The sequence below is a fragment of the Bombina bombina genome, chromosome 5 (genome assembly GCF_027579735.1).
Source record: "Bombina bombina isolate aBomBom1 chromosome 5, aBomBom1.pri, whole genome shotgun sequence".
Classification (NCBI taxonomy): domain Eukaryota; kingdom Metazoa; phylum Chordata; class Amphibia; order Anura; family Bombinatoridae; genus Bombina; species Bombina bombina.
In genome coordinates this window covers 356,506,621-356,531,196 of record NC_069503.1, presented here as the reverse complement: position 1 = coordinate 356,531,196, position 24,576 = coordinate 356,506,621, and the positions used below count along the sequence as shown (strand labels likewise).

Sequence of the window (24,576 nt, the reverse complement as noted above, 5' to 3'; positions counted from 1 at the left end):
GAAGGAGAGCAAACGGAGGAAAAAAGGCATGCCAACCTGAAGTTCCAAGGAAGGGCCAGAGCATCTATCAGGAAGGCCTGAAGATCCCTTGACCTTGAACCGTACTTTGGGAGCTTGGCAGTCTGTTCCGGTACCCCTCCATTTGATGGTTAACCTGGAGAACACTTCCGGATGGAGTTCACACTCCCTGGGATGAAAAGTCTGTCTGCTCAGGAAATCCGCTCCCCAGTTGTCCACTCCTGGAATGTGGATGGCAGATAGACAGCAATTGTGAGCCTCCGCCCAATGAATGATTTGAGCCACCTCCTTCATGGCTAAGGAACTCCGATTTCCCCCCTGGTGGTTAATGTAAGCCAATCAGGTTATGTTGTCTGACTGGAACCCGATAAACCGGGCTAAGGCCAGCTAAGGCTAAGCCATCAAGGCTTTGAAGATCGCTCTCAACTCCAATATGTTTATGGGGAGAGCAGATTCCTCCTGAGACCAAAGTCCCTGCGCCTTCAATGAGTCCCAGACTGCTCCCCCGCCCATCAGGCTGGCGTCTGTGGTCACAATCACCCATGAGGGTCTCCAAAAGCATGACCCATGAGACAGATGTTCTTGAGACAGCCACCACGGAAGAAAGTCTCTCGTCGACTGATCTAGAACTATCTTCTGAGACAGATATGCATAATCCCCATTCCATTGGCTGAGCATGCATAACTGTATAGCTCTCAAATGGAATCGAGCAAAGGGAACTATGTCCATGGAAGCTACCATCATACCAATTACCTCCATACATTGGGCCACTAATGGCCGTACAGCAGACTGTAGAGATAGGCAAAAGTAAAGAATCTTGGCTCTTCTGACTTCCGTCAGAAATATTTTCATTGATAGGGAATCTATAATGGTTCATAAGAAGACCACCCTTGTAGCTGGAACAAGGGAACTTTTTCCCATATTCACCTTCCCTCTGTGGGAACGAAGAAAAGACAACAAGATCTCTGTGTGAGATTTTGCTAGTTGAAAAGATGGCACCTGAACCAGAATGTCGTCCAGATAAGGCCCCACTGCATTTCCCCGAAACCAAATTACTGCCAAAAGAGCTCCCAGGACTTTTGAGAAAATTCTGGGAGCTGTGGCGAGGCCAAATGGAAGAGACACAAACTGAAAGTGTTTGTCCAGATAGGCAAATCTCAAAAATTTGTGATGATCCCTATGAATGGGAACATGGAGGTACGCATCCTTCAGGTCTATGGTCGTCATGAACTGACCTAACCGCACTAAAAGAAGAATGGAGCGGATAGTCTCCATTTTGAAGGAAGGCACTCTAAGAAACTTGTTGAGACATTTTAGATCTAGAATAGGTTTGAAAGTTCCCTCTTTTTTGGGAACCACAAACAGATTGGAATAGAACCCTAAACCCTGTTCCTGTACTGGGACTGGAACTATCACTCCCAGGAGGGAAAGATCCTGCACACATTTCAAGAACGCCTCTTTATCTGGTCTGCAGATAATCTTGAGAGGTGGAACCTGCCCCTGGGAGGAAAGGTCTTGAATTCTAATTTGTAACCCTGGGATACTATGTCCACGGCCCTAGGACATCTCGTATCCATGCTTGAGAAAACAGTCTGCCCCCCACTTGATCCGATCCCAGATCGGGGGCAAACCCTTCATGCTGACTTAGACTCAGCTGCAGACTTCTTAGATTGCTTCCCCTTGTTTCAAGACTGACAGGGTTTCCAAGAAGGCTTGGGCTGTTCCTGTTTGGTAGAGGAGGGGGAAGACTTATCTCTGAAGTTATGAAAGGAACGAAAATTACTCATACATCCTTTCGACCTTTTCTTCTATCTTGTGGCAGAAAAGATCCTTTACACCTATGATATCGGAAATCATTTCTGCCAAACCCGGCATAAACAAGGTCTTACCCTTGTAAGGAATCGCCAAAAGCTTAGACTTAGAGGAAACATCTGCTGACCAAGATTTCAGCCATAACACTCTACGCGCCAATATCGCGAAACCAGATATGGCTCCCAACTTAATGACCTGCAATGAGGCGTCAGTAATAAAGGAATTGGCTAACTTAAGGGCCTTAATCCTATCCTGTATCTCCTCCAAAGGAGTCTCTGCTTGGAGGGACTCAGACAAAGAGTCAAACCAATAGGCTGCCACACTTGTCACTGTAGCAATAGACACCTCTGGTTGCCATTGGAGACCATGATGAATATACATATTTTTTAAGTAAGCCTCCAGCTTCTTGTCCATAGGGCCCTTGGAAGAACAAATATCCTCAACAGGAATAGTAGTTCTCTTACCCAGGGTAGAAAATCGTCCCTTCCACCTTGGGTACCGCCTGCCACAACTTCTTAATGGAGTCAGCCACCGAGAACATATTTCTAAAAACCAGAGCGGGAGAAAAAGGAATTCCAGGTCTCTCCTATTCCCGGGCAATAATCTCCGAAGCACGGTCTGGCACAGGAAACACCTCCCCAGAGGAGGGGACATCAAAGTATCTATTGAAAATGACAGGGGTATCAGAGACGTCCAAGGTAGCCAAAACCTCCTTTAACAAAACACAAAGATGTTCAAGCTTAAATCTGAAGGAAATAACTTCAGCATCAGAAGCAGGAATTATACTATCCGAATCGGAGATCTCACCCTCAGAGGCTACCGAAGTATCTTCCTCTTAAGACTTATGAGAAAGAGCAACTTGGTTAGCCTGGACTGGATCAGAAACCTTACTATCTGATTCTCTAATTTTCCTCTTGCGTCTTCCCTGAAGCATGGGAATAGCAGCTAATGCCTCAGATACCACCGATGATACCTGGGCAGAAATTTCTGCATGCAAATATACTCCTCCAGGAGATTGTGAGAAACCGCAGGGCACTGCATGTGACGATAAAGTTTGGGACGCTTGAGGAGAAGGTTGTGGCATTAATTGAACAACATCAACCTGAGAGAATTGTGGCTCAGAAACAAAAAGTCTATCTTTGTACATTAGAGTTCTTTCAATACAAGAAGAACAAAAGGGCAAAGGAGGTTCCACTTGGTTATCAAAACAAAGCTTGTACTCTACATAAGGCACAGACTCTTGGTCCATATTGCAAGTAAATTTAACACACTAAAAAAAACAAACAAAAAAAAACATTTTTATTTGAATACTGTCTCTTTAAGATAGTGATTCCCAAAGCAATCAAAATCACTTAATAGGGATATAGAACAGACCTTGCAAAATCAATTTATAAATTTGAATTGCCCAAAGTGAAAATTTTTAAACACCAAAGTTTTTCTTTTGGAAGCCGAAAAAACGTATAACTGCCCTCTACACTTTAGAGATATAGCTGAGACTCCTACCTGCCCCCTCTGCACCGTGGAGCTGATTGTGACTGATGATTGATCACAGCAGCTCCGGACCTCTAGAATCTCTCTCCGTTGATGCCGAGGATCTCACAGGAAACTGCTATAAGCTGCGTCAAGAAAATGAAAACTGCTCGATTTAAGCATTCACTGCTGCCTCAGAAAGGTATCCGCCTCTCCTATGATGTCATGGGTGGTCCCGGTGGCCAAAATGTTTTCTTATTCAGACCAGCATAAAATTTCCCAACCTATACGTGAATAAAACATGCAATCACTTAGTCCGACTGACTTACTTCTAAAAACCAGATTAACAGTGACAAGAAATTAATTAAAATTACTGAGCCACCAATGATTCTAAAGAACTTATGAAGAATCAATCTATCAAACGTCACACAGTGCCTGCTCCCTGCCTTTAGAAATCCTGAACTTCAGGAATGCAAAAGTCCCATTTTAAGTGCAGACTAAAACTGTTTTAGCGCCAGTTATTTCCCAGAAGAAACAAAAAATGGCACTTACCTGCACCCTTAACTGTCCGGCAGGAGGACAGCTAACCCGGCATGAAAGGAATCCACTCCTCACAGAGACCTGTAGAAATAAGAAAGGACAGAGTAAACCTACTCTGGCTTTCTATATCAGAACAGCAATTTGTCAGAAAAACGCAGTGAGAACCACCTCACAAGTTCCTAACTGCTTGAAAGCCACCACTGCCCTACTGAAGAGACTAACGTGGAGCACAGCTAAACCCTATCATTAAAGGAAAGATCAGAGCAAACCTACTCTGGCTTTCAAAATAATAAAATCTTGATTGAAGTGAAAATCTTCAGACATTAAAAACTTCACCTCCTCCTTGCACTGAAGGCAAAGAGCATGACTGGGGATTGTGGGAAGGGGAGTGATACTTTAACAGCTTTGCTGAGGTGCTCTTTGCCTCCTCCTGCTGGCCAGGAGTGATATTCCCAACAGTAATTGATGATTCTGTGGACTCACCATATCTTAGGAAAGAAACACTGAATAACCCCACTCCCAACTATATTTCCTCATGAGACTAAATCTTATTTTAACGTGCTTACCACTGGGAGCACACAAAGTCTTTCACTCTATTAAGGTAGAACCTTTAAAAGGAATGCCAAAATAATACAAATTTAGAACAACATATTGTATACCTATATAGCAATGCTATTAATTTTAAAAATAACTTAATAATTTTATATTTTCTATAAAAGGCATCTTACAAAATTGATTCAACATATACTACAATGTATCCCAATTAAAAATGTCCTAAATTACTGAAATATAATGGAGATAGAATAGAGATACCCAAATACACATGGATGGATCATTTTAAAATTCTCTAACCCTCTGTACAACTGTTCCTTTCTTGGACATACTAGGTGCATGTTTGAAGAACTTATGTTCTGAAGTGTCCAGCATCTGATATGCCAAATATGGGATTGCAGCATGAGCACCATCTATTGGCCATTTATGGTATTGTTATTTAACTTTAAACTACTAAAAGTATGAAGGAAAAAGAGTGAGAGAGGGCAAATTTATCAGCTGTTTTCATGTTTGTTAGAAAGGAGGTGAACAGAAAATGACAGCTAGGTAAATGGAAGAATTATGGAACACACATGATCAGATTGGTGAGTCAGGTGAGAGGGAGATGTGTGAAAGAGTATCGTCTTAAGAAGCTTCTGAGAAATATGTCTCACAAGCATTGGAGAGATGTTTGCATAAAAGTGTGTCCTTCAAAATGGTCAACTTTCAGGTCAAACAAATGTAATAACTGCTGCTAATTTGTAGAATATCTCAAGACGACAAAAATATAAAACAAGGTTATGCGGTAAAATATAGAACATGAAAATGATAAAAATATACACACCTGCCACCAGTTTGGATCTTCTCTGTTAACTATATGCAAAATCTCTCCTTTAGAAAATTTCAATCCTGCTTCTTTGCATGGTATCAGATTATCATTGTATGGATTATAATCAAAGTGACACTTCACAAAAACCTAGAAGGGGAAAAAGGACAACTGTCAAAACAGAAAGGTTACTATTACCACTAGTTACATAATTATACAAATACAGGTGGCCCTCGGTTTACGATGGTTCAATTTGCGCCGTTTCAGAATAACGCCCTTTTTTTTTTACTATTGAAAAGCATTGACTGCTATTGAAAGCATTAGCACATGCATACATTAAAAGAGCCAGTAGGTGGAGCTGTCCGCTTGTGTTGCAACAAACACATGCAAAGAAAAGCAAGCCAGACACGATAAATGGATCAGCTTTCAAAGGAACAAGATCTAGCAGCCACTTCCCTTAGCTGCAGACTCAATGCAGAGAACTGTTTGTAGAAAAAGGCAAGTAAAAAACGTTTTTGTTCATTAAACTTAGTTTGATGATGATGATGATACAGTTTGTTGCGTGATTAAACACAGGCAGGCTGAAATCAGTGTATAACCAGACCTGAGCAATGGAGCCGTTTTTTAAGGAACAAGATCTAGTAGCCACTTCCCTTAGCTGCAGAAAAATGCAAGTAAAAAACATTTTTGTTCATTAAACTTAGTTTGATGAGGATACAGTCTGTTGTGTGATTATTTTGTTTTTGTTAATTAAACTTAGATTGATGATACAGTCTGTGTTTGTGTGATAATTTCATTAGGTGCGGTTTAGCAAATGTTTTTGTTCATTAAACTTAGTTTGATGATGATACAATCTATTTTATTAGGTTAATAATGATATTTCATATTTAAAGTCTTCATTTCAAAGCTTTAAAAATAAAGTATTAGGTGTTACTTATGTCAATTTTGAGAGGGGCCTGGAACCTAACTCCCTCACTTCCCATTGACTTACATTATAAACTGGGTTTCAATTTACAACGGTTTCGATTTACAACCATTCCTTCTGGAACCTAACCCCGGCGTAAACTGAGGGCTACCTGTACATATCTTAGAAGAGTGCTCGTTGTTATGGCTGCAAATAGAGGCCAACTACATATTAATACCCATAGTTCTTGAAAGGGATGTTCTACAAGCTATGATAGGTGTAATGGTCAGGTGTCTGAATACTTTTGGTGATATAATGTATATGTGCGTGTACACAAATTATATATATATATATATATATATATATATATATATATATATATATATATATACACACACATATATATATATATATATATATATATTTATATTAATTCCCTGTAAAGAAGGGTGTTCCTGCTAAATCAAACTAATGCAAAAATCATAAAATTAAATGTAAAAGCTGCAATATGATAGTTGACAATCAGCCGCTGGTCGGTGTTTTTTTATGTTAAACAAGTGGCTATCCTTTCTAAACTTTATGCATGAATGTCATATGGATTCATACTTAGCATTAGTTCACCCTTGATATCCTCAGGATCCTTATCTTTATGTATCCAGTTCACATATAAGCCAGGGTGGGGTGGGTATTATTTACTAAAACAAAATAATAAAGAATTTCCACAACACAGGGAACAGATTGGTTTCTTTACAAAAAGTGCTCTGTGTGGCCCAGATAATGTCACTCTAAAGATGAAGAAACCGCTTTATCATATGTATAAAAATCAATTTGCTTTATATATGCACGACTCTTGAGTCAGTACCAGTGCAATGTTCACAATGGTATGGTAGACCAGGAAAAAAAAAAGTCTGCAAGATTTTACTTTCTTATGCTGTTCTTTATTACCTTGTTAAAGGGACATGAAACCCAATTTTTTTCTTTAATGGTTCAGATAGAGAAAACACATTTAAACAACTTTCAAATTGACTTCTATTATTTAATTTGCTTCCTTCTCTTGTTATCCTTTGCTGAAAGGTTTATCTAGGCAAGCTCAATAGCAGCAAATATCCTAGGTTCTAGCTGCTGATTGGTGGCTGCATATATATACCGATTGTTATTGGCTCACCCATGTGTTCAGTTAGAAACCAGTAGTACATTGCTGCTCCTTCAACAAGTGATACTAAGAGAATTAAACAAATTAGATAATAAAAGTAAATTAGAAAGTTGTTTAAAAGTGTATTTTCTATCTGAATCATGAAAGAAAATGTTTGTGTTTCATGTCCCTTTAAGGACCATTAAACTTGTACTTGTTCCACGTTCTCCCAGGGAGACTTGGGGTTAATACTTTAAGCTAATTTAACTGAGGTTTTGTTTACCCCCCTCCTGCCTCACACACTCTGTACTAAATCACTTTTTTTTTAAGGCGGATATCAGTTTTGCATCATCAGTCATGATAGGAAAAGTATTCTTTGCAATAGCAGTAAGAATAGAAGGTAGTTTAGGTGTTCATAATGCCGTTTATATATAAATATATATATATTGCTTTCTGTACAATTCGAGAAAGATTACAAATGAGTATGTCTGTTTATTTAAATACTTGCTAATTTTTTACTAATAAACTAACCTGAATCAGTGCTAAAACCATCTTAAGGGAACAGAAGAGGGCAGGCCACCCCAGTTCCTTTTTTTAATTTGAATTGCACATGTGCAAAGTTCATGCTATATCTGCATATTAGCTTGTGATTGGTTAGCAAGGGTTCTTTCTTTCATATAGGTGTTGAGAGTCCATGAGCTAGTTACTGATAGGATATACATTCCTACCAGGAGGGGGCAAAGGTTTCCCAAACCTCAAATGCCTATAAATACACCTCCCACCTCACTCATACCTCAGTTTTAAAACCTTTGCCTCCTTAGGAGGTGGTGAAGCATGATGTGCTTGATTTCTTCAGTGAAAGGTGCTTCTAAGCATATTGAAGCCCAGTTCCTCTCTAAGTGCAGTGTTTGGCTGAGGGATGTAAAGGGAGTATTGCCTGATGATACCATGTTTTCACCTATGGGAAAGCTTTTCATAAGGCTCTTTGTAAATCCGTTCCAGGGATTAATCCGCTGCTTCCCATTATAGATGGACAATATACCCTTGTACCATTACCTCTGCCGATATGTTTCACTACTGGTTTGGCTGTCTGCTATATGTGGATGGGTGTCTTACACGGTAAGTATATACTTTTATTATATAAGACACTCGCAGCTATGGATTGGGCACTTTTTAAGTAAAGATGTTATATATTGTTTATATACATGCCTTGAGTCAGTAATTTATTGCTCTTTTTTAGTGACTTTAATTAGTGGCTAATTGTTTGTCAAGGTTGGTACAGTCTGTGAAACATACAGTTTTTTTGGAGCTAGTAATTTATTTATAAATTAGGATGCCATTATATTAGTTTCATGGAATGTTGATAATCATATTTTAAATTCAAATTTCTAACGCTATTTATGTCATGTGTGATGAGTCAACATTTTCCACCAAATTTGCTGTTATAAGCTCCGCCCCCAGCTCATTCTGTGCTCTCAGAAAACGCTTAGAGAGCTTTCATGCAGCATTATTTGAAGAATCAGTTTCCTTTTTATAAATATTCGCTCTGTTTCCCATTCTCTCAAGCCTGTTATATATATCATATATAGGAGCATGGATATCAATTTGCAGAATTTTTTTTTTTCTAGTTTTTTTTGCAATTATATCTCAAACTGAACCTGCCTCTGATGTTACCATAGGATTTGAGCTGCCTGAACACGTATCTAACAAAGCTAAGTGAGTTTGTTGTAAAAAAGCTAATTTGTTAAATGCTGATAATATATCTATGAGTACAAATGCACCCACTGTTATTCCATCTCAGTCTAAAGTACAAAGCATTCCTGCAGAAATGAAAGATTTTATTGCTGCAGCTATAGAGAAGGCAATGACTGCTATTCCACCTTCAAATAAACGTAAAAGGGTTTTGCAACATTTTCCTAAACCTAGTGAATTAAGTTCTGACCTTCAGCATACTGATGTATCCTCTACTGATGGGGTTTCCTATGATTCAGAGGACGCCACGTCAGAGACAGATATAGACAAATAATCTTTTTTTTTTTTAAGATAGAATATATTCGCTCTCTCTTGAAGTTTAGTTTACTTTGGGTATTGAGGAGTATAAACCTCCTGATGATAAAGCTAGTAATTGTGGCTATGGCTGATGTTGCTGCTGCTTCTACTTTTTGGTTGGACAGTTAAGCACAGCAGTTGTCTTCAGATTCTGAATTATCTAACATTATTGTTTTACTTCAACATGCAACTCATTTTATTTGTGATGCTATATTTGATGTTATTGTCTGGGTTTTTCCCTGCTTTGTTTGCCATGTGCTGCTGGCAACCATTTTACTCACCCCTCTTCCTGACTCTGGTGCATAGTGTGTGATGCTGCTCATATCCTGCACGCCCTTTTATGGCCAGACTGGTGTACATCATCTGTGTGAGACAGGTTGCAGTCTCTGAATTGTGATGTCATCACTTATTATTTAAAGGGCCTCTGTTCAGTATGCTTTGCCCTTGCGTTGTCTTAGACCTGTTTGTGAGTGCCAGTGTATTACCTGGTTGTCTGACATCCCCTCCTGGTTCCTGATCTCTGGCTTGTTCCTGACTCTGCTGTTCTCTTTGTTCCTGATTCCGGCTCGTCTGACTACTCATTTTGGCTCCTGACTCGGCTCGTCTGACTACCAGCTCTGGTTTTGACGCCTGGCTTGTTATTTGACTTATGGACTTTTTATTATTTTTTGTTTTTAATAAAGGTGTGATTATTTTTGCACTTCTCGTTTCAGTCCGATTCCGGGCACCCTGACAGTTATGAAGATCAATGTCAAATCCATGTCTTTAGCCATTCTAAATAGAAGAAGAGCTTTATGGCTTAAATCTTGCTGTCATGGTGTCTAAAACTAGATTATTTTTCTCTCCTTTCAAGGTAAAAATATTTTTGGTTCACAATTGGATTCTATTATCTCCACTGTTACGGGGAGTAAGGGAGTTTTTCTGCCCCAAGACAAGAAATCTAAGGGTAAATTTAAAGCTCCTAATCGTTTTCGTTCCTTTCGTCAGAATAGAGAGCAGAAAACCACTCCTTCCACTAAGGCCTCTGGAACTAATTGGAGAACATCTTTGAATTGGAATAAATCCAAGCCTTATAAGAAACCAAATCCTGCCCCTATACCTACATGAAGGTGCGGCCCTCAAGTTGGTTCTTCTGGAAGGGGGCAGACTAAAGCTATTACAAACAGTTTGGACAGACTCTGTCCAAAATCAGTGGATTCAGAATATCATTTCTCAGGGGTATCGAATAGGATTCAGAATAAGACCACCCTTGGGAAGATTCTTTCTTACTCATGTACCAAAAAACCCAGATTATCTCAGCCTTCCAAACATAAATCTGATGGCCTCTCGTCTGAACAAGATACTTCCCAGATACCTCTCCAGGTCCAGGGATCCTCAGGTGGAAATGATGGATGCTATAGCAGTTCCTTGGTTTTACCAACCTGCTTACATATTTCCGCCTCTGGTTCTTCTTCCAAGAGTGAGCTCAAAGATCATAATGGAACAATCTTATGTGTTTCTGATAGCACCAGCATGGCCTCACAGGTTCTGGTATGCGGATCTTGTACGAATGTCCAGTTGCCAACCTTGTTCACTTCCTCTAAGACCAGAACTTCTGTCTCAAGGCCCGTTTTTCCATCCAGATCTCAAATCTCTAAATATGAAGGCATGGAAATTGAACGCTTAGTCCTTAAGGTTTCTCCAACTCTGTGATTAACACTATGATACAGGCTCGTAAGCCTGTTTCAAGGAAAATATATCACAATGTTTGGAAAACCTATATTTCATGGTGTTCCACTCATGGTTATTCTTGGCATTCTTTTAGCATTCCTAGGATTCTTCTGTTTCTTCAGGAAAGTTTGGATAAAAGTTTGTCTGCCAATACTTTGAAAGGACAAATCTCTGCCCCTTCTGTTTTATTTCACAGAAAGATTGCTAATCTTTCTGATGTTCACTGTTTCGTACAGGCTTTGACTCGTATCAAACCTGTTATTAAATCTAACTCTCCTCCTTGGAGTCTAAATTTGGTATTAAAGACTTTGTAGGCTCCTCCTTCTGAGCCTATGCATTATTTGGACATTAAACTACTTTCTTGGAAATTGTTATTCCTCTTGGCTATATCTTCTGCTAGAAGAGTTTCTGAATTGTCTGCTCTCTCTTGCGAGTCTCCTTATCTGATTTTCCATCAATATAAAGCTGTTTTGCGGACTGTAAAAGCTGTTTTGCGGACTGTAAAATTTTTGCCTAAAGTTGTGAATTCTAACAACATTAATAGGGAAATTATTGTTCCTTCCTTGTTTCTTAATCCTAAGAATACTCTTGAAAGAACCTTTACAGTGGTAAGAGCTTTAAAATATTATGTTGATGCAACTAAAGATTTCAGAAAGACTTCTAGTCTATTTATTTTTTCTGGTTCCCGAAAAGGTCAGAAAGCCTCTGCCATTTCTTTGGCATCTTGGTTGAAACTTCTGATTCACAAAGCATATTTGGAGGCGGGGCAGTCTCCGCCTCAGAGAATAACAGCTCATGGGCTTTCAAGAATGAAGCTTCAGTTGATCAAATCTGCAAAGCAGCCACTTGGTCTTAGCATAGCTCTACTAAATGTTACCATTGTTGCGTTTTTGCTTCTTGGTAAGCCGCTTTTGGTAGAAAGGTTCTTCAGGCAGCTGTCTCAGTTTGATTCTAGTGCCTATGATTTAATTTTTTTTGAATTTTTACGAAAACCTAGTTATTTTTTTGTATTTCATTTCTCAGCAGAAATAGCCATTTTTATTTTATCCCTCCCTCTTACTTGTGGACTTCAAATCTTGGGTATAATATCCCATCAGTAACTAGCTCATGGACTCTCGCCACCTATATGAAAGAAAACATAATTTATGTAAGAACTTACCTGATAAATTAATTTCTTTCATTGTGAGGAGAGTCCACGAGACCCACCCATTTTTTTGGGGGGTTATGATTTTTTGTATAGAGCACATTATTTATCCTTTTCCTCTTTTTTATGCTTTTACTCAATATACACCTCACTAACTTGGCTATACATTAAACTGAGGTATGAGTGAGGTGGGAGGTGTATTTATAGGCATTTGAGGTTTGGGAAACTATGCCCCCTCCTGCTAGGAATGTATATTCAATCAGTAACTAGCTTGTGGATTCTCGACACCATGAAATTAATGAATTTATCAGGTATGTTCTTGCATAAATTATGTTTTTGTTTTAAGGGGAAAGGGAAATCAGTGGAACCCCACCCCCATAAAACACAGAGTCCCTTTGTGAAACCCACAAATGCTACAGCAGGTATTAAATTAGTTCCTGAGATCCTAGTTACCCTCTTTTTGTCAGGGTGCCAGGATTCAGACTGAGACGAGAAATACAAAAATAATCACACCTTTAATAATAGCAAAAAATAATAAAAAGTCCACAAGTCAAATAAGCCAGGAATCAAAAACCAGAGCTGGTAGTCAGACGAGTCGAGTGAGGAGCCAAAGCGAGTAGTCAGACGAGCCGGAATCAGGAACAAGGAAAACAGCAGAGTCAGGAACAAGCCAGGAATCAGGAACCAAGAGGGACGTCAGATAGCCAGGTAATATACAGGAGCTCTCACAAACAGGTCTGAGACAACGCAAAGGCAAAGCATACTGAACAGAGGCCCTTTAAATAATAAGTGATGACATCAAAATTCTGAGACTGCATCCTGTCTCACACGGATCATGCACACCTGGCTGGCCATAAAAGGAAGTGCAGGAAATGAGCAGCATCCCCCACAATGCACCATAGTCTGCAAGAGAGGTGAGTAAAATGGCTGCCAGCAGCACATGGCAAACAAAACAGGTAAAAACCCTGACACTTTTAAATAAGGAAATTCATACCCATCTATGTAGCTGGTGATTACGACAGAAATGGTAGTATCCTATCTACTACTTAACTTTTACAATACTCTGGGCTCAAAACAAAGTCCAGGCTATCAGGTGATAACCATAGCAAACGTAATCTGATAGATGCATAAATATTCTTACCTATCCATAGTCATGACATAAAAGCCAGCACTTGAAATAAGATCATGTCTCTTAGGGTACCATGTGATATTAATTGTATAACTTAATTGTACATCAAACCCATTTGTTGTCTGTGTTCCGGTTAGAAATTCTGGTTTCTAAGTAAATTCAAATTTGATGCACCCATTTTAACCCCTTAACCCAATTCGACGTATATATACATTGTGCGGTACTTTGACTATCATACCGCACAATGTATATATACGTCTGAGCTTCAGGAAGCTTCAGCAGTCTTAGCTGTTAAGTTCCAGCCATGAGCTGGAGCACGATCGGTGTTCCGGATTCATATGAGGGCAAATGCCAGATCATTACAGACAGTGACACTGTGCGTGTCACAGTCTGTAACGATCATCTGCTGGTGCCGGCGAGAGGTGTGGGATGAAATCCGTAAGGCGGGTGGGCGGTCAAGCAGCGGAGGGGGGGGAGGTAGGCAGTGAAAGTGGGATTGCCCTACATTAAATTAATAAAAGGTAGAGGGAGGGATAGGGAGCAACGCTAGAAAAAAAGGGTGGAGTGGGGGGGGGGGACTCTCCCTAACTAACGATCCAGAGGAGGGGGGGGGGAGAGACTACTACACTACAGAATTTTAAAAAAAAACTAACATAATAAATACATTAAAAAAATTTTTTTTTTTATAGGTACTGGCAGACAGACAGTACCTAAGATGGCAGGCAATAGTTAGATGTGGCAAGGATTGGGGAGGTTGGAGGATCCCACACTGCAGCAAATAAAAAAAAAAACCTTAAATCTTAATATTAGCAGACTGTCTGCCAGTACTTAAAATGGTGATGACCAGTGGGGGTGGGGGAGGGAAGAGAGCTATTTGGGAGGGATCAGGGGGTGTGAGGTGTCAGGTGGGAGGATAATCTCTACACTAAAGCTAAAATTAACCTTTAAAGCTACCTGATTAACCCCTTCATTGGCGGGAATAATAGAAGTGTGGCGTGTATCTGCAATTAGCGGCCTTCTAATTACCAAAAAGCAATAGCAAAGCCATGTATGTCTGAACAAAGGGGATCCCAGAGAAGCTTTTACAATCATTTGTGCCATGATTACACAAGTGATATGTAAATCATTTCAGTGAGAAAAACAAAATGTATGCTTACCAGATAAATTCCTTTCCTTCCTGGCAGGGAGAGTCCACAACTTCATTCCTTACTATTGGGAAAAACAACACCTGGCCACCAGGAGGAGGCAAAGACAAAGGCTTAAAAATCCCTCCCACTTCCCCTATCCCCCAGTCATTCTGCCGAAGGAACAAGGAAAAGTAAGAGAAACATCAGGGTATAAAAGGTGCCAGAAGAAATAATATAAAAAGGAGCCGGCATCAAAAACATAAATTACGGGCAGGCTGGTGGACTCTCCATGCCAGGAAGGAAATGTATCTATCTGGTAAGCATAAATTATATTTTAATTCCATAAGGCAGGGAGAGTCCACGACTTCATTCATTACTGTTGGGAAAACTATACCCAAGCTAGAGAGGACACTGAATGAATTACCAGAGGGAACATAAAAAAAGAGGCAGACCCTATTTTGAGGGCACCACAGCCTGCAAAACTTTTCTCCCGAAAGCTGCTTCAGCCGAGGCAAACTTGTAAAATTTAGAAAAAAAAGTGTGTAAGGAGGACCAGGTAGCTGCCTTACAAATCTGATCCATTGAGGCTTCGTTCTTAAAAGCCCAAGATGAAGCCACTGCTCTAGTGGAATGAGCCGTTACCCTCTCAGGAGGCTGTCGTCCTGCTGTCTCATAAGCTAAGCAGATGACACTCCTTAACCAGAAAGATAAGGAAGTCGATGTAGCCTTTTGCCCCTTACACTTCCCCGTATAGATGACAAAACAAAGAGGAAGATTGTCTGAATTCCTTAGTAGCCTGAAGATAGAACTTCAAGGCACGAACCACATCTAGATTGTGAAGCAAACGTTCCTTCCCTGAGGAAGGAACAACAATTTATTGATTAATGTTACAATGCAACACCACTTTAGGGAGGGTCATATTGCAAAGCAGAAATCTCAGAAAATCTGCGCACAGAGGCAATAGCCAACAAAAAAAGAACCTTCCAAGATAATTTAATGTCAACAGTATGCATAGGCTAAAACAGAGCCTGCTGCAAAACACTAAGAACAAGATTGATACTCCAAGGTGGAGCCCCAGATCTAAACACAGGTCTGATCCTAGCTCAGCCAATCTTTTGTGCAATAACACCGACAGGGCCGATGTCTGTCCCTTCAGGGAACTAGCAGATAAACCCTTCTCCAGTCCATCCTGGAGAAAAGCTAAAATTTTGGCAACCTTAACCTTATGCCAGGAAAAGTCACGCTCTTCACACCAGTACAAGTAATTCCTCCACACTTTATGGTAGATACGACAAGTAACTGGCTTACGAGCTTGAACCAGAGTGTCGATAACACTCTCAGAAAATCCTCTCTTGGATAAGCATTCAATCTCCACGCAGTCAGCCACAGAGAATCTAGATTTTGATGAACAAAGGGACCCTATATCAGCAGATCTATGCGACAAAGTAACCTGAGGAGATGAGGACATCCCAACCGGATCCGCAAACCAAATCCTTCACGGCCACAACAGAGCAATCAGAATCACTGATGCTCGTTCTTGCTTGATGGGAGCCACCTGTCAGGGTTTTTCCCTGCTTTATTTGCCATGTTCTGCTGGCAGCCATTTTACTTGCCATGTTCTGCTGGCAGCCATTTTACTCATCTTTCTTGCTGAATCTGGTTCAGAGTGTGTGATGCTGCTCATTTCCTGCACGCCCTCTTATGGCCAAACTGTTGTACATCATCCATGTGAGACAGGTTGCAGTCTCAGAATTGTGATGTCATCACTTATTATTTAAAGGGCCGCTGTTCAGTATGCTTTGCCCTTGCATTGTCTCTGACCTGTTTGTAAGTTCCTGTGTATTACCTGGCTAGTCTGATGTCTCTCCTGGTTCCTGATCCTTGGCTTGTTCCTGACTTTGCTGTTCTCCTTGTTCCTGATTGCGGCTCGTCTGACTACACCCACTGGCTCCTGACTCGGCTTGTCTGACTACCAGCTCTGGTTTTGACTCCTGGCTTGTTATTTGACTTGTAGACGTTTTATTATTTTTGTTATTAATAAAGGTGTGATTATTTTTGTGATTATTTTTGCACTTCTTGTCTCAGTCTGATTCCTGTTCAGAGGTGTGTGTAAGGACTAAACATTTCCTGCTGCTAATATAGTTTATCTATAAATTTATTATTTAAACTAAAATGGAATAGCAAAGTAAAAGTAAAATAGGAATTAGCAGCACTACAAGCACGGAAATGGTTAAATATCAAATTGATATATTTAATCGGTTACAAAAAATAAATAAACAATTTAAAATATCCAATTCCTGGCACCCTGACATTACACAAGGGCCAATAATCCTGATGGTGCTAATAATCCACCTTTACCTATAATCATTTCCAGGATTGATGAACAGGATTCCCGCTTGGATCAATTTGCACTAGCCCTGCAAACCCTGCTGACTCGCACTGCACATTTGGACCAGAGTGTCCACAAGTTATGGCTGCTCCTGTTTCCGCTGCTGCACCTAGTCCTACCAGGAGCCTGTCCGGTTCTGCACCTCTACCTCAGTGTTATGGAGGCGATCCTAATCAGTGCAGAGGGTTTTTGAACCAGGTGGGCATTTACTTTGAGATGTTACCTCAGGTGTTTCCCTCTGACAGAGCTAAGGTGGGATTTCTCATCTCTTTACTCTCTGACACGGCCCTTGCCTGGGCTAATCCCTTGTGGGAAACTAATAAACCTGTGATTTCTAATTACCCTGAATTTGTGGCCTCTTTTTGAAGGGTATTTGATGTTCTGGCTCTGTAATAAGGGCATAAATCTGTAAGAACTCAAGATATTGTCCAGAAGGGATATTATGGCATTATACTGTAAGAACTCAGATGTGTATTCAGGAAGGGGTTAAATCCTCATTTAACACTGGGTCACTGTGGAATGTAGAAAGATCACATTACCAGACCCCCTGAGAAGGATGACCAGCTGGTGTGAGTAGAAAATGTATATAGAGACCCTTTGACCAAATGCATTCCCTTCCCCCAGACCACATGGCATTGTAACCATATACTCTTAACATTTCATAAGGGGGCTTGCTTATGAGTGACATCATCATTGTGGGAGGGATGAAAAAGACTAACAATAAAAGAACCAGTATTACTGGGGCTCATTCTCTTTCTTACCTTTGGGATGCTCTGAGAACATCAAGTAAGTGATCCTTGCAGACACATAATTACAGCACACCATACTTTCACATAGACTGGGCAAATGTATTAGTGTAATATTGATGTATAGTTCACTGTTGAGTATTTATAAGTGATTTGCATATGTGTAATTAATATTTAATCTGCATATTGTAACTGTTTATGTAGCCTCATTGTAATAAAAGTTTTGTACTGCTGGAATAAGACTGTGTGAGTGATATTCTTGCAGGTAGTTTAATTAAGCTAGTGATTGTGTGTTAATATGTATTAGCCTTTCACTAAAGAGTATAGCAAACAGACACTAAGATTTATAGAGTCTTAGGTACCATTTTTAATGCAGTTATTTCAGGCTCGCTCCTCCTCTGCCGCCAAACGACTCATGTACATTCAGCAAGGTACGAGATCTGTTGCTCAGTATGCCATTGAGTTCCGTACGCTTGCCGCAGAGGTTGGTTGGAACAATGAAGCCCTTGTTGCCGCCTTCTTTCATGGGCTTTCTGATGTGATTAAAGACGAAGTTGCTGCCAGAGATTTATCAGAGGATCTCAAGGCTTTGATGTATTTTTTAATCCTAATTGACATCAGACTCAGAGAGAAGCCCTCTCTCAAGGAGTGTTTGTGGAAGCCTCCTGTACCGTTGTCTCCAGGTACTGCTGTGCCGATGCAGTTGGGAATTACGCTTCTCTCCGTGGTGGAGAGGGACTTTAGGAGGAGGAGAGAGGGGTTGTCTCTAGTGCGGGTTACAGGGTCACCTTTTAAAGTTTTGTCCTACACGGACGGTTAAACGCTCGTACCTAGGGTCCTGTCGGGGGCAGACCTTGGGTGGTTTATACTCGTCCCCCGAGAAACCTTTGGTCGCGGTTGTCCTTTCCTGGGTGGACTCCTCCATAGTCACCCAGGCTCTTGTTGACTCCGGTGCTGCAGGCTAGTTCATTGACAGTGCTTTTGTATCACAGCACTCCATTACTGTATTGCCTCGGTCCGTTCCGCTTGCTATTAAGGCCATTGATGGCAAGCCTCTTCAGCCTGCACTCGTTACTCACGAAACCACTCCGTTATTCATGGCTGTTGGGGCTCTCCATTTTGAAACCCTCCAGTTCCAGGTGATTAACTCTCAGCATTTTCCAGTTATTCTGGTTTATCTCTGGCTCCAAAAGCACAATCCCAGTTTCGACTGGCGTATGTCCGAAATTTTGTCGTGGTCTCCGCAATGTATTTCCACTTGTCTTCGGAAACCAGTCAAAGTCCTGTGCACTTCTTTGGTATCTCAATTGCCTGAGGAGTACAGAGAGTTCCAAGACGTTTTTGGCAAGGTGCATGCCGGTACGTTGCCTTCTCACCGGTCTTACGATTGTGCCCTAGACCTGCAACCCAGAGCCATTCCTCCTCGGGTCCAAGTTTACCCTCTCTCGGTTGCAGAGAATTGTGCTATGGAGGAGTATGTTGCCGATGCTCTGTCACAGGGGATCATCCACATATCCTGCTCTCCTGCAAGGGCTGGCTTCTTCGTGAAGAAAAAGGGTGGCGAGTTAAGACAATGCATCGATTATAGGGGTCTTAATCGTCTTACCATTAAGAATGCTTACCCTATTCCGCTTAATACGGAACTCTTTGACCGCCTCAAGGGAGCTACGTTCTTTTCTAAACTTGATTTGAGAGGAGCATACAATCTCGTTAGGATTAAGGAGGGCCACGAATGGAAAACAGCTTTTAACACCTGGAGCAAGAATTATGAGTATCTTGCAATGCCCTTTGGCCTATGTAATGCTCCAGCTGTTTTCCAGGAAATTATTAACGATGTTCTACGAGATATGTTGCAACAGTGTGTTGTGGTGTACTTAGATGATATCCTCATACACTCACCCACTCTTGAGGCTCATCATTCTGATGATACACGGGTACTTCGTAGACTACGTGAGAACGGCATGTTTTGTAAACTCGAGAAATGTGAGTTCCATCAGACACAAGTAACCTTTCTAGGTTATGTAATCGCCGTTGCAGGGTTCTCCATGGATCTTGACAAGTTGTCTGCAGTCATGCAGTGGCCTCGCCCAGTTGGTCTTCGCTCTATTCAATGTTTTTTGGGCTTTGCCAATTACTATAGGAAGTTTATTAAAAACTTTTCTTCCTTGGTCAAACCTTTCACTGACATGACTGGTAAGGAGAAGGATCCACTCCATTGGTCACCTACTGTCAACAAGGTTTTGAGAGTCTTAAGACTGCCTTAGCTGCCGCTCTAGTTCTGGCTCATCCTAACCCTGTCCTGCCTTTTGTTCTTGAGGTCGATGCGTTTGAGACTGAAGTAGGTGCCCTCTTGTCTCAACGTCTTACGATTCCTTGCATCCGTGTGGTTTCTTCTCTAATAAATTGTCTCCGGTGGAGTGCAATTATGAAATTGGCGACAGGGAATTACTGGCCATAATTTTGGCACTCAAGGAATGGAGGCACCTTCACGAGGGTACTAGCGTACCAGTGCTCATTCTTACTGACCACAAGAATTTGACTTATCTATCCGGAGCAAAACGTTTGTCCCCCCGACAGGTGCTATTTTTGTCTCGGTTTAATTATGTGGTCTCCTACCTGCCTGGTAGTAAGAATGTTAGGGCTGATGCCCTCTCTCGTCAACTTTCACCTCTGTCCAAGGAGGAATTTGTACCTATTCCAGTTATACCTCCTGACCATATTTTGGCTACCATACGTACTAATTTGACTTCTCCCTTAGGGGAGGAGATCCTGGCTGCACAAGTGCTTTGGTAAGTGCTTTATTCCTGAGAATCTTCAAACTAAACTATTGCACACTTACCACTATCCTAAAGTCGCAGGTCACCCGGGCAAGAATCAAATGATTTTGTCTGTCACTAGACAATTCTGGTAGCCAGGTCTTCGTTCTGATGATGCTGCGTATGTTGCCTCCTGCTCAGTCTGTGCACAGAATAAGACTCCTCGACGTCTACCTGTGGGTCTTCGTCAACCTATTGCTAATGGTGAGTGTCCTTGGACACATCTTTCCATGGACTTCATTGTCGAGCTCCGTTTCCAATGGCAATACTGTTGCTAATGGTGGTTGACCATTTTTCTAAAATGTTACATTGCATTCCCTTGAAGAAGTTGCCTATTGCTCATGAGACTGCTTCAATTTTTGCCCGGGAGGTCTTCCGTTTACATGGGTTACAAAAGGAGATAGTCTCGGACCGGGGTAGCCAGTTTGTCTCCTGATTTTGGCGTTCCTTTTGTGCTCAAATGGGTATCCAGCTTTAATTCTCCTCGGCATATCACCCTCAATCCAATGGGGCTGCAGAACGGTCTAATCAAGCTCTGGAACAGTTTCTCCGTTGCCATGTCTCAGATCACCACAATAATTGGTCTGAACTGTTACCTTGGTACAGAGTTCGCTCGTAATGGTGCTATTAATGCTTCCACCCAGATATCCCTGTTCATGGCGAATTATGAGTTTCAACCATCCTTGTTGCCCGATTCATTCAGGTTTTAGGGAATTCCAGCATTGGAGAAGCATCTCCAGCAACTCCCTTCCACGTGGGTGCAGATTCAGGATTGCCTTCATCATTCTATGCAGCGCCAAAAGTTCCAGGCTGATCGACTTCTTGTCTAAGTCTGATTCCTGGCACCCTGACACCACCACAGGAGGGAGAAGTGGTAATGGAGGAAAAAGATATGAGTCTGAACTTCCATGGTACTGTCAGGGCATATATCAGTTCTGCCTGATTATCCCTCGACCCGTACCTGAGTAGCTTCATATTGAGGCGGGATGCCATGAGATCTATCTCTGGCGTCCCCCACTCGGTGCATATCTCTGCAAACACCTCGGGTGAAGAGACCATTCCCATGGGTGAAAAGATTGCCTGCTGAGAAAGTCCGCTTCCCAGTAGTCCACACCCAGAAAGTGGATCGCTGACAGCGTACATCTGTGAGTCTCTGCCCCCTCTAGTATCTGATATACTTCTCTCATCGCCAAGGAACTTCTCGTTCCCCCCTGATGGTTGATGTAGGCAACCAAGGTTATATTGTCTGATTGGCAACTGATAAACTGGAACGAACCCAGAAGGGACCAAGCCTCCAAGGGATTGAATATTGCCCATAGTTTCAAAATATTGATCAGAAGGGAGGACTCCTCCTGAGCCGACAGACCTTGTGCCCTCTTGGTACCCCAAACGGCTCCCCAGCCGGAAAGGCTTGCCTCCGTAGTCACAATCTCCCAGGACGGTCTCAAAAAGTACGTGCCTTGGGACAGATGATCTGGACAGAGCCACCAAGAGAGCGAGTCTCTCGAAAGATTGTTCAGCACGATCTGTTGACACCGACAGATCTGAATGGACGCCGTTCCATTATCTTAACATTCAAAGTTGTAAGGGTCTAAGATGGAATCTGGCAAAAGGAATCATGTCTATACAAGACACCATGAGTCCGATCACCTCCATACACTAAGCCACTGAGGGTCTCAAGGATGTCTGAAGGGCAAGACATGCAGAAGTTAGCTTGCAACGTCTCTGATCTGTGAGGAATATTCTCATGGATATGAAGTCTATTATTGTTCCAAGGAAATTCACCCTTGTACTTAGAGTAAGAGAACTCTTTTCCAAGTTTATCTTCCATCCATGTGATCGAAGAAGATTGAGAAGGGACTCTGAATGTTCTTCCACTAGATGAAAAGATGGTGCTTGTCCAAGATATTGTCCAGGTAAGGCGCTACTGCAATACCTCGTTTTCTGGCAACAGCTAGAAGTGCTCCAGGAACCTTCGGAAATATCCTTGGAGCAGTAGCTAGGCCTAACGGAAGAGTCATGATCTGGAAGTGCTGGTCCTGTGTATCGGGACGTGAAGGTATGCATGCTTCAGGTCTATTGTGGTCATAAACTGTTCTTCCCGATCCATTTTTGTTTAGGCACTTTAGCTCCATCTTTGGAACCACAAAAAGGTTTGAATAAAACCCCAAACCTCTTTCTGCTGTAGGTACCGGGACAATTACTCCTACAGAGGAGAGATCCCGTATGCAACCTAAGAAGGCAGCCTCTTTTCTGGTCTTGTAGACAAAATGGAGAGTAGGAATCTGCCCCTGGGTGGATGAGACTTGAATCCTATCCTGTATCCTTGAGATACAATCTCCAGGACCCAAGAAAAAAAGACACATTCTGCTCCCTACTCAATCAAATCCCGAATCGGGGCCGCCCCTTCATGCCGATTTGTTCTCGGCGGGCTTCTTAGTCTTAGTCTGTTTGAACTTATTCCAGGACTGAGTCGGCTTCCAAGTACCCTTGGGCTGCTCGGACTTGGATGAGGATTGCTGTGTTCGTGATTTGTCAGAACGAAATGAATGAAAATTAGACGATTGCCATCCCTTAGGCCGATTTTTCTTGTCCTGCGGTAGGAAGGCAACCTTCCCTCCGGTAACCATAAAAATAATAAAGTCCACCTTGGACCGAATAAAATCTTCCCATTGAAAGGAAGAGAAAGAAGTCTGGATTTAGAAGTCATATCCGCAGACTAAAACTTCAACCAGAGAGCCCGGCGGGCTAGGACTGCAAAGCCAGAAGCCTTTGCATTTATGCGAATAATCTGCATATTCGCGTCACAGATGAAAGAGTTAGCAATTCTTAGTGCTTTAATTCTCTCCTGAATATCCTCGATGGGGGGGTCTCCACCTCAGTGAGCTCTGACCGAGTGTCGCACCAGTAAGTAGCTGCTCCAGCAACCGCGGCTCCAGCTGCCGCTGGTTGAAATAAAAACCCCATATGTTGAAACATCTTCCTCAGAAAAGTTTACATTTTCTTATCTATAGGCTCTCTAAAAGAAAAGCTATCCTCCAAAGGGATAGTAGTATGCTTAGCTAGCATAGAGATAGCACCATTCACCTTAGGGATGGAGCCCCACAAATCTAATTGAGATTCAGGGACCGGGAATCCTTTTTTAAAAGTAGACGAGGGGGAAAAAAGAAGTTCCTACTCTTTCCAATTCGTTACTAATAATGTTCGCCATCTTAACTGGCACAGGAAAAGTCAGAGGGACCTTCCTATCTGTTTAAACCCTGTCTAATTTAGGGATCTTAGGTTTCTCAGGGAGTGTAGACTCTGGAACCTCTAGCGTAGACAGAACCTATTTTAATAAAAAATGCAGATGCTCAATTTAAAATCTAAAGGAAGGTTCCTCCGCTGAAGGAGGTTTAGAAACTGAAGTCTCCGACTCAGAAAGTTCACCCTCTGAAGTCACAGAGGTTAACTCATCCTCGGATAGCTGGGACATAGTAGCTAAATCCGGCAAATATTTAGAGGACTCTAGGTCAGGAGAACTATGTTACCTTTCTATTGTGTTTGTTAGAGCAAGGTAAGGCACTCAGGGCCGCAGACACCGCTGATTGTAAATGCGCCGTAAAGTCCACTGGGAAAAGGCCCCCTCCAGATGGAGGATTAGATGATTTAGAAAGGGTAGCAATTTCTTGGGACCCAGATTCCTTAGAAGTAGATGGCTCAGAGGGGCTAATAGAGCTATGAGTATTAGCAGGCTTGTCTCTCTTCTTAGACTTCAGCACAGTGTTTAGGCAAATGGAACAAAAATTGAGCAGACGGGGGGAAACCACAGCCTCCTCACAATATAAACAGGAATTATAAATCAGTACAGAATGAACGGAACCTTCTAATGCAGTATCAGAGTCCTCCATAGCTTTGTATATACCCACAGAAGGACAAACAAAAAGATATGTTTTTATTTTTAAAAAACTGCACCTTAATACTCCCAATGGCTGGGGCACTCACTACCTCCTAGACCCAGACAGCTAAAAGTGAACACTCTCTCCTCCGGAATGATGTCTGCAGCAGGATCTTAGGAAATGAAAGAGACCGCACCTGGTCACGTGGTGCTTAAGACAGGACCTCCCCTGTCATGAAAAACTTAAATTATGCTTACCTGATAATTTTCTTTTCTTCTGACGGGAAGAGTCCACAGCTGCATTCATTACTTTTGGGAATTCAGAACCTGGCCACCAAGAGGAGGCAAAGACACCC

At 41.7% G+C, this 24,576-nt stretch overlaps 1 protein-coding gene across 1 annotated transcript in view; it reads right to left on the bottom strand.

The window, feature by feature from the left end:
* The window catches only part of PALS2 (protein associated with LIN7 2, MAGUK p55 family member), a 455,393-nt gene that overhangs the window by 174,976 nt on the left and 255,841 nt on the right, over positions 1-24,576 (bottom strand). The window contains exon 6 of the mRNA XM_053714151.1: positions 5,216-5,347. Coding sequence (XP_053570126.1) covers positions 5,216-5,347 — 132 coding nt within the window. The remainder of the gene's footprint in view (positions 1-5,215; positions 5,348-24,576) is intronic.